Source organism: Sebastes umbrosus, chromosome 9, assembly GCF_015220745.1.
Source record: "Sebastes umbrosus isolate fSebUmb1 chromosome 9, fSebUmb1.pri, whole genome shotgun sequence".
Lineage (NCBI taxonomy): Eukaryota > Metazoa > Chordata > Actinopteri > Perciformes > Sebastidae > Sebastes > Sebastes umbrosus.
In genome coordinates this window covers 3,231,823-3,242,985 of record NC_051277.1, presented here as the reverse complement: position 1 = coordinate 3,242,985, position 11,163 = coordinate 3,231,823, and the positions used below count along the sequence as shown (strand labels likewise).

At 46.3% G+C, this 11,163-nt stretch overlaps 1 protein-coding gene across 1 annotated transcript; it reads left to right on the top strand.

The window, feature by feature from the left end:
- The first annotated feature begins 3,423 nt into the window (after positions 1 to 3,423).
- On the top strand, positions 3,424 to 5,616 carry adra2db (adrenergic, alpha-2D-, receptor b). The gene has a single exon (XM_037779621.1). It carries the CDS (start codon positions 4,168 to 4,170, stop codon positions 5,446 to 5,448), a length of 1,281 nt encoding a protein of 426 aa, XP_037635549.1. The 5' UTR covers positions 3,424 to 4,167; the 3' UTR covers positions 5,449 to 5,616.
- The last annotated feature ends 5,547 nt before the right edge of the window (positions 5,617 to 11,163 follow it).

Sequence of the window (11,163 nt, the reverse complement as noted above, 5' to 3'; positions counted from 1 at the left end):
CATATCACTCTATATTTCAGCTGCTTGGCAGTAATGTTAGCTGACCAGACGAAGGTCTCTCCATGAATCAATGCTGATCCTAGTGTTGGCTTTCCTGCTTTAGCCTCCCGACCGCGGTCAGAAGGAACAGGGGAAACACCGGAGTTTTGGTCGGAGACGATAACGTTTCTCTCTGCGGAGCCCCGTCACTTCACAAGACACGGGGAACCTCTGTTGGTCTGGAGGAGCTGCAGCAGTTATTTCTGCCCAAAGTCCACTGTACATTCACTAGATATTCTCAGAGCTAAACTAACTCTTCTACAGTGTGAAGTGTGCGCGCATGCACGTGAGGTGGAGCGAGAGAGCGAGCAGGCAGAGGAGCAGAGACTCCGGTCCTGGAGACCAAAGCTACGGTCTCTCCTGTGTCTTCTGACCGCGGTCGGGAGGCCGAAGCAGGAAGAGTTGACACTCTTTAACAGACGGGCTTCACTAGATAGAACTTTGCGGTTTTGGTGCTTCCGTGTAGTTTGTGTTGGAGTCTGAGTCTGAACAGCGTAGCCACAGAGCACGGAGCGTGCATGGGACACCAATGATTTATACGTGTTAGGACTTACAAACAATACCTTTAATGTGGCAAGTGCGTCACAGAGGGGTCACGCATGTCACAAAGATGTCAAATGTAACATGATGAATAGCCTGTAATTGTTTGACTGATTGTTCAACGGGAGATTTGATTGTGTAATTTCTTCATTTGTGGGGAAACCTTTAGCCACACAGAGGCGGGGACCTCAGGACGGACATGTCCGCCCTTCATCAAGGGTGTGGCGACGGCGTCAACAGGAAGCTGTAACAGGGACAGGATGTTGGGTATTGTTGTAATGCTCGGAAAAGAAAGTACGGAAGGTTGCGTAATTATTTTTCATATTTCCTCAGATCACAAAATACATTTCCTGTGACTTAAAATGCTTTTTTTTGTCAGTCAAGATATACAGTATATAGCAACGAGTAAATGTATGTGTCTATAATACACTGTACACGTGTTCACGCCTTCGTTTTTAGAATATACAGCACATGTGCAGCACATTTACATATGCATTTTTGGTGACGTGTATGAAGGTGTGTGTGCGTGTGTGTGTGTGTCTGTGCCAGTGATTACCTAAGAAAAAAACAAAGGATATATTGCAGTGACGTTCATCTTCAAAAGATATTTAGTAATATGTGTTATGTAACTGTAAATTCTGCACTTATCAAATTTTGGCTTAGACAGGACGACAGTATTGTGGAGACGGTTTTTGTTCTTTCTCTCCTGAACAATTGTCTTGAACAAAATTGTGAGGCCGGTGTTCAGACAAGACAAAACTCTTTGTTGTTGTTGTTTCGACTGGATTTCGTCAATAGGAAAAATTCAAAGCTGTTGCATAATTTCTGTTTTTGCCATTGTAAAAGTTACATGTGCCGGAAGTAGATATATATACTTAAAGTTATCTAAAGTATAAGTCTGAAGTATCACCTTTTGACTTCTGTCCTCTGCTTTGGAACAAATCCATAAACTTCCCTTTAAAGGTTAAAATGAAAAGTAATAAAACAGGAAATGCGTGTAATTACGTCTTGCATAACAAGCTCATTAGTAATAATTATAATTGTATGTAGTTTCTTGAATCCCCCGCAGGTTATGAAGCCAGACACAAAAGAGCTCTGTGTTTTTCTGCCTGTAAAGAGAGCGTGTTTGTGTTGGAGGACGCTGGCTACTGAGGTCAGTGTGGCTTTTTTCTTTCTGTTTTCATGCAGAAGGTAGACCCCCTTAAGGGAATGTCTACAGACCACTGATATGTGGTGACAGTCACCCTTTAGATGATCTTCACTGGATGGTTTTCATGTTTATCCAGGAGAGTGAGATCAGAAGGAGAGAGAGAGAGAGAGAGAGAGAGAGAGGAAACGGAGAGGCTGTCCGAATCCTCCTCCACGTCCTCCTCCAAATCTGCCTCTGTGTTTCGTCTCACTGCAGCCACTAAAGGATGCTCAGCCTCCAGACAGACTCACTTTCAAGGATGAACACGCACACAATCACATGCACTCGCACAAATACACATGCACAAACACGCACACACACACATTAATGCTGGCATCCATCAAACAGCTTTCGCTGGACTGTAAATCCCATACTGACAGGCTTCCGGCAGATGCTATTTACTTCACAAATAGATTATGTTTTTTATTAAAATCCAAAATTAGTGAAGTGCATCTGGTGAGCAGAGCTACAGACGACGCATCAGCTCAGCATTAATTTTATTTCATAGTTTTATTCCACAATGACCCCTGACTGGCCGTGTGTGTGCGTCTCTTCGTTGTACCACATCCTCCTGACTGGTAAATATCCCCTGGCTCTAGACTGGCTCTTATATAACTGGACCTCCAGAGCAAACCCATGCAAGCTTCTCAGCAACAGGTATTGCGGTCACCTCCATGTGCCAGCATAGGACAAGTGTATATGAATAATGGAAAAGAGCGAGGGCGCATAACAGAGTCTCGGCCTCCGTCAGAGAGAGAGAAGGGCCATGAAAAATGCACCACTAAATTTCACAGACAAAATGCAGACCAGTCAATCACTGCTGCATGAAAGCCCTTTTTAGACTTTGAACACCCTCTTAATTGGCAGCCGAGGAGGGCTGATAAAGTTCAGAGAAACCTCCCGCTGTGCTGTTTTACCTCCGGACCCATCAGTGACTCTTAATGGACATTTTTACACCCTAAACATCCCTGTCACAGCGCTGCTGCCAGTGCCATGAAAAAATGTTTTAAAATAATCATTTAAAGGGACTCTTTGTAACTTTTTACACGTTAGATCTACCGGGTCGGGATTCCATGCGCGTGTGTGGCCGGAGTCTCTGCTCGTCTGCCTGCTTGCCTTCACTCAAACACCACGCGCGTTCTCGCTGTCTTGCTCCACCTCTACACGTTCATGCGCGCTCACTCCACACTGCAGAAGAGTTAGTTTCGCTCTGAGAATATCTAGTGAATGTACAGTGGACATTTGTGCAGAAATAACTGCTGCAGCTCCTCCAGACCAACAGAGGTTTCCCGTGTCTTGTGAAGTGAAGGGGCTCCGCAGAGAGAAACGTTATCGTCTCCGACCAAAACTCCGGTGTCTCCCCTGTTCCTTCTGACCGCAGTCGGGAGGCTGAAGCAGGAAAAGCCAACACTAGGATCAGCATTGATTCATGGAGAGACCTTCGTCTGGTCAGCTAACATTACTGCCAAGCAGCTGAAATATAGAGTGATATTGTGCTTTTAGCTGACGTGTGTCGCCTCACTGTTTTGAGCGATGCTCGTTCATGTCTATGTAGAGCGAGCACAAGCGTGAGCCCGACACTGACCTTCATTGACTTAACGGCCACAGGTGTCGCTGTTAACAAGTATTTCTGAATCTAACAAACAGTCCCTTTAAAATGAAGCCAGAGTGCATTTTGTAGACTGTTGGTATGTTTTTTTCCACTCCCAGCATGCTGTGGGCCTGAAAAGTTAAATATGAAAAGAAAGAAAACAACTGTGTTTTCAACCCAAGGGCTGCCTGAACACACTTCCATTTTCAAAGAAATCTCAAATCCAACTGTTTAAACAATTCTCTCTCTCTCTCCCTCTCTCTCCCTCTCTCTCTCTCCCTCTCTCTCCCTCTCTCTCTCTCCCTCTCACTCTCTCTCTCTCTCTCCCTCTCACTCTCTCTCTCTCTCTCTCTCAGTTTGGAGAATGGTTGGAGTGATGTCACCTCCCTCCTGTGTGGGCATTCATTCCATCAGCAGTGAGTCTCCAAAGATGCTGCTCACCAGACGCAGCATTGCGCTCGGAGATGTGACAGAAGAGGAGCGACTCTACTCGTGGATCTTTGAGTGATATTTTTGGGAACACCTATATTTTTCCCCATCGTGAGACTTTGGAGGACCAGTAATGTAGCTGTTTTACCGTTTGAGGAGATGCATTTGTGCAGGTGCTGCGTCTCATGTGGGCTTCACTCCGTTTCTACTGACCAGGAGCGTTATTACGCACAAAGCATCTCCACGCGTCAGGAGCGTTTTTACGCGCAACGTTTCTCCACGCGTTAGTGGAAGATCAGCTCAGTCTCAGCCTGTTTTTCGGAGAGGAAAATGGGTGCAAAACAACAAACATGATAGGAAAGGACAACCCGGAGCCAGAATGGATGTAAGCCAGTTCAATGTGTTGGTGGAAAACGTCTCCAAAGATGAGAACTCCACGGACGCACCGCTCGGTAACGGTTTACCGCACACGGAGGCAGCTACCGCGCTCATCATCCTGGTGGTCACCGTGATTATCTCGGTGACTATCGTCGGTAACGTGTTGGTGATTGTTGCAGTGCTGACCAGCCGGGCTCTCCGTGCGCCCCAGAACCTGTTCTTGGTCTCTCTGGCCTCAGCAGACATCCTGGTGGCCACACTAGTCATCCCTTTCTCCTTAGTCAACGAGCTCATGGGCTACTGGTACTTTGGCACCACCTGGTGCGCCTTCTACCTGGCTCTGGACGTGTTGTTCTGCACCTCATCCATCGTGCACCTGTGCGCCATCAGCCTGGACCGGTACTGGTCCGTCACCAAGGCGGTCAGCTACAACCTGAAGAGGACTCCGAAGCGCATCAAGTCCATGATCGTGGTGGTGTGGGTGATCTCTGCTGTCATCTCCTTCCCTCCTCTCCTCATGACCAAACACGATGAGAGGGAGTGCCTGCTGAACGATGAGACCTGGTACATCCTCTCCTCCTGCCTGGTGTCCTTCTTCGCTCCGGGTCTCATCATGATCCTGGTCTACTGTAAGATCTATAAGGTGGCCAAGCAGCGCTCCTCCACAGTGTTCGTGGCCAAGAACGGTTTGGAGAGGCAGCCCTCTCAGTCGGAGACCTGCTTCGTGAGGAAGGACCGGTTGGAGATGGAGAGCCCCAGCAGCCAGAGCTCCGGCAGCCTGCAGCAGAGACAAGGCGAGCTGGATGACATCGACCTGGAGGAGAGCTGCTGCCAGGCGGACACCAAACCACGCAACCACCGCTTCACCAAGAGGAGGAAGGTGGAGGGCTCGGACTGCTGTCCTCCTCAGAGCTGCCGTCTCTCCTGGGCTTCAGCCAGAGCTCTCCAGCTCTACCCGGACCAGAAGAACCCAGCTGTGCGTCAACAGCAGCTGGCTGCAGCCAACAAGACCAAAGTGGCCCAGATGAGGGAGAAACGGTTCACCTTCGTGCTGGCTGTAGTGATGGGGGTGTTTGTGCTCTGCTGGTTCCCCTTCTTCTTCACCTACAGCCTGCATGCTGTCTGCAGAGACAGCTGCTACATCCCTGGAGCTCTCTTCAACCTCTTCTTTTGGATTGGCTACTGCAACAGTTCTGTGAACCCCATCATTTACACGATTTTCAACAGGGACTTCAGGAAATCCTTCAAGAAAATCATATGCAGAACTTCTAAACGCACATAAAAACACAGAAAGGGCTCAAACCTGGTTTGCCTTTTTTTTGGGATTATTAGAGCTCGTTCTTCTTGACTGACTGCTCCCCACACACACACACTCATTTTGATGTATAACTACCATGATCCCAGTGTTGTGTTGCACATTTTAAAGTCTGTAAATAAAATGTTATGTTGAGCAAAACAAAAGAGAAATATTTTTAGTGCAATCGGTGTTGCAGATGGTCAGTTATTTAAAGGGACTGTTTGTAACTTTCAGAAATGCTTGTTAACAGCGACACCTGTGGCCGTTAAGTCAATGAAAGTCAGCGTCGGGTTCGCACTTGCTCGCTCTACATAGACATGAACGAGTATCGCTCAACACAGTGAGGCGACACACGTCAGCTAAAAGCACAATATCACTCTATATTTCAGCTGCTTGGCAGTAATGTTAGCTGACCAGACGAAGGTCTCTCCATGAATCAATGCGGATCTTGGTGCTTTTCAGGAAAAGCAGGTCGGTGCCGAGGCTGAAGCAGGAAGAGAAACGTTTTCGTCTCCCGACTGTGGCCGGAGGGAGACACCAGAGTTTTGGTCGGAGACGATAACGTTTCTCTCTGCGGAGCCCCGTCACTTCACAAGACACGGGAAACCTCTGTTGGTCTGGAGGAGCTGCAGCAGTTATTTCTGCACAAACGTCCACTGTACATTCACTAGATATTCTCAGAGCTAAACTAACTCTTCTGCAGTGTGGAGTGTGCGCGCATGCACGTGAGAGGTGGAGCGAGACAGCGAGAACGCGTGCAGTGTGTAAGTGAAGGCAAGCAGGCAGAGGAGCAGAGACTCCGGCCACATGCGAGCGCGCATATGCGAACCCGGTAGATTTATACGTGTAAAAAGTTTAAAACAATCCCTTTAAGTTGAGCAAAACAAAAGAGAAATATTTTTAGTGCAATCGGTGTTGCAGATGGTCAGTTATTTAATGATTAGATGCATTTATGCCTCACAAGTTGTAATATATAGGTCACTGTATAATAAGTCCTGCAAACCCTTGCACCTTTGAACAGGAAATCTCTGTATTGGATCAATCACTAACGCTGCTGCTGCAAGCAGGAGGAAAGAGCTACTTGAAGTCATGAATGTAGCATGGATTGCAGTGCTGGCGGCTGGCTCACTGTGGGTGTTTTGTGTAGAGATAAAAAAAGAGGATTAATCTCCACCATCTATAACATACGAGCACGAGGCGAAGCAGGCGAGTATTGCCTGTGAGTGTGTGTCATGGAAAGAAAATGAAATCCTACAGATCAAATGAAGTTTATCGTCATGTTGTAAATGTTTGTCATTATTACAGGTATTTCAGACACACGTTTATTTTTGCTTGCTGCTGTTAAAGCTCTGCAGCAACTCAGACATTCCTTATCAGTGAACCCCCCCCCCACCTCAAACAAAATATTACGTAAGAGTCTAATCTCACACCCCCACCGCTCCATCACACCACCTCACACCAGAACAATGGCCGAGCTGAGGCCTGCGTGTGCAAAATATCTACTGGATTAATCTGTGTTTCATTTCAACACCTCACAATACCTCAGTCAGTAAATATTTAAACCATGCCAGGCAGATCTGGGTTTTTACAGTCCAGCAAATATTACGTTCATTGTATTGTAAAATTATAATTTTTTTTACATTCTCTTACAAATAAAATGTTTTACTGGCAAGATGAGAAAAAGAAATTCCAGTATATGTGACTGTGACATGCCAGAGGATTGGAAGGATGCTCACAACCTCTTAAAAATAACATTTGTGGACACAGTTATTGCAGGAAGAACTGGACCTCCATCCCAACATCAAATCCCCAAATTGGTTCAATAAGAGAAGCTTAATATCTACTACGAGCCAAGCCTTTATAAAGCCGTATTATAGATAAAGTCCTTAAACTATCCTTTAACGTCCCACCTCTTAAAGCTGCAGTGGGTAGAAATGGAGCAAATGTGATTAAAAAAAAAAAGTTATTTTTATAAAACGGTCGCTATATCCTGACTGTAGTGCATGAGACAGGTACTCTGAAAAAAACATTGTGTGTCCTCCGGTGCTCCTAATGGCATCTGCAAGACTTCACAGACCGGAGGAAAACAACCAATCAGAGCCGAGCTGGAGCCTTGCCGTCTCTGAGCAGCTGTCAATCATTCGCGAACTCCGATCAAACGGTCAAACTAGGCAGCGCTGATCAAATGTGAATCAATATTCTGTTACGTTAATGCTTATTTCTCTCCTCAAATGTTTTCAGAATCATCTTGTCGTGCACTGAAAGCTTGTGACCCGGCAGCCATGTTGAGATCAGTTGAGGAAATACCAAGCACCGCCCACCAGCCGGAGCAAACTTTCTCATTTTACAGCTAAACAGTGCACTACAAGATGTTTCTGAAAACATTTGAGGAGAGAAATAGGCATTACAGTAACAGAATAATGATTCATATTTGATCAGCGCTGCCTAGTTTGACCGTTTGGTCGGAGTTTGTGAGTGATTGACAGCTTCCTCCGTTGAATGAACAGCCAATAGGAACGCTCTCTCTCTCTAAAATGACCTGTGATTGGTCAAAGTCGCCCGTCACGGGCTAGATCTTTTAAAGCCTGAAAACAGAGCCATGAGGAGGAGCAGAAGTTTTCTCTCTTAACACTTCAACTACAATATGCTGAATGGTTATTTTTGCCCATGAAACTTTCTGCCTACTGAAGCTTTAAAATATGTAGAAATAATTCACATCAGGAACAAGTCTTCAGATTGTATGGGGGGAATATATAAGTTACTACATGAAAGGAAATGTTGCTGTTAGATTCAAGGGTATATAGCCTCAAACTGCGTTTGCATTGTGATGCATCTGTGATATAAAGTGCATGCTTAATGTTGCAGATATGATGAAACTTGCATGAGAAGTTCCTGCGCTCCTCTCGGTTAGTGAGGAGAAGGCTGACCATGCAGCTCCATATCGGCCTATTGTCTGCATCGGGGGGTGCTGGGGATGGATACACTATTTATATCCTCTCAGGAATGTCTTCAAAGCAGTCCTACGGCTCGCTGGCGCCTCGCCAAAGATAATTCCGCCTTTTGAGAGTGGTGTCATGCTTGAAAGGAATTTTTTAAGAAAGTTTAACGAAGTGTTTTTTGTGCCTATATTCACCAGGGTGTTGTTGAAGTATCATCCAGGGGAAACAAGAGTGAAGGTGGTTGCAATATTTCCCTTTTTTCCTCTTGACGCGCTGCACCATTTTATTTATGAACAGAATTAGACAGTCTGAGAGAAGCTGGTGAGAGGAAGGAAACTTTCTCTCAAAGGGGATTCGCAAACTCTTGAAACAAATGAAACGTCTGGGGCCGAGTCACACTCAACACATAACTGGAGGTGGTGAAATCAGCTTTTGTGTCTTCATCTTGAAGAATTACTGGGATGAAGGGATGCTAATTGGGACATGTGTAACTTGTTATATGTAACTCACATTCATCACTCTTAAAGCCTGTTGCATTATCCCAGGAGGAAATGTTTACATGAGCACTCCTATGTCAGTGTGCCGATTATTATCCAACCAGACGTGCAACTCCCTGGTTGAATCTCTCATTCCCAATTCAATTATCTTTCTAATCAAGCGCTCCTTGCAGCACGGATGGAGCACAACGCTTTTAATCAGCTGTTAGTGTTTTCTGTTACTTTCAGTCATGTGTAATCTCTGTAGGCATGTCTCTTCACACGCCTCAGCTCTGTTACGTTTGTTTTTCAGTACAAATTGAGAGACCTACATGTAGAGCAGCGTTTTCACTTAGAGGCAGGGTTGACGATGTTCTCCAGTAGACACTATCTGTTATATTGGTTGAAATGGTCTTTACACCCCGACAGCGATCCATTACTGATGAGCTCTGAAAAAGGACCGCGGACTGCTGTAATCCTGTAAAAACGTCTACCAATCACTGCCTCGCGGTCCGCTTGGAAAGAACCAATCAGATGCCTCCCTGCTCGTTCTCTACCCTTGGCGTGCACCAGCCTGAACTCAAAGCGCATCGCCGCCGCACGTTTCCTGGAGAATGGAAGACTCAAAACTCAGCCGTGCAGTAGCACTGCTGCGGTTACTTGTCATGAGGTAGCGTTGTTGAGTTGAGGTCCTCTCTCCGCTCTGTGTCTGTGAAGTAGTTACGATGCGGCGGCGCTCGTGCATGTGTGTGTGTGTGTGGGGGCGTTGCTTTGGAAGGAGCCCCGAGTGGTGGGGGGGGGTTAAGACGGAGCTCCTGAGACGATGCTACTTTCAAATAATGCTAGCTTTCCAACATCGCCGACCCTATCTTTAAAAAAACAACAACAACACACAAGACTAAACCCAGATCCCTCACAATCACAATATTCATGAGATAATTGCTCTGCTAGTTGTATACAAGACAACATTTCAGTGTCCTCTGTTGATTTGCAGGCTTCTACCAACACGTTCTCATCTCAGCTCGTCACATACTGACGCTTTGTCAGACCCTTCGGTGTCACTTTTAAACACGTGGTTAATGTTGGGAATTAAACAAAAAAACACTTGCTTAGGTTTAGGCAATAAAACACTTAGTTAGATTTAGGAAAAAATAACACGGTTGGGCTTAAAACTAACACGTTTGTACAGTGAAAATGTGACAGGACACGAACGAACAGCTGATTGCAAAGTGAAAGTGAAACATAACGCAAGGGACACAAAGTTCCTGGATGAAAGCTTTGTTTGTTGGAACCATCCACCTCCCCTCCGCCATGTGTGTCTCTTTAGCTCTTTAAACTACGTCACCACAGCACATTCACAGATGGGTTTATACTGTAGTTAATGGAAAGCCCGCTGCGTGCGGTGGTCGTGACAAAGCATCAGTATTTGACGCCCTGGGAATGAGGACGGGCTGCTCCCACCAAGCCTTTTATTTATCCTGGACTGTAAACAAAGCTGGAGGCCAGTTCAGGAAGAGAAGCGGAGCTGCGGCGACCCCTCAACCTCCCAAATCCTCCTCTAAAGGCTTAATGAGAGCAACAGACCAACCGGGTCAGAGTCAAAGCATTTCCTGGTGTGGGATGCTGAGGGGAAAGCTCTATTCTGGCCGTTTGTAAAGGGGAGGAAGAGTGTACGGTCAGAGCCAGCTGCCAGGGCTGTTTAGGGTCAGCAGTGCCAACGAGGCTATTTGTAGTCACAATAGTCAGAGGAGATGTGGTTATAAATGTTTCAAGATGAGGGCAGCATCTTAGGACGAGAGAGAGAGAGAGAGAGAGAGAGAGAGAGAGATGATTGTATGTCCTCTGCTAAGTTACCTTGTTTGTCAGGCACAATGCGGCATCTGCAGGTAATTGCTTTTTTCAATCGTCTCTAACAAGATAAGGGTCGGAGGCGAGCGAGGCCAAAAGTGGCGTCAATCCCAGGAAGCCTCCGCGTGTACTGGAGAAGAAGAGCCAGTTTGTCATTAGCGTAAATCAGCCGGTGTCACGTCGAGCTCGCTGCCTCCAGGCCGTTCTGACATATCGGCCCGTTTTAAACACAAACAACCAGCTGTATGACTCGAGGTGTTGAAGGAGATCAGAAAGCTGCAGAGCTAACTTAAAGACGACGGTCAGATTACTGGCCTCTGTGTCTCTGCATGCACACATATGCAGATGTGCATCCTCCACGCCTCCTGATAGACCAAGCAAGTAGATATTTAACTCAGCAGCAGAATCACCATGACGCTAGGACATTTACAGATCTA

Bases quoted from the DNA above. Each gene is read 5' to 3' on its own strand.
- adra2db (XM_037779621.1), top strand. From the start codon at position 4,168: ATGGATGTAAGCCAGTTCAATGTGTTGGTGGAAAACGTCTCCAAAGAT.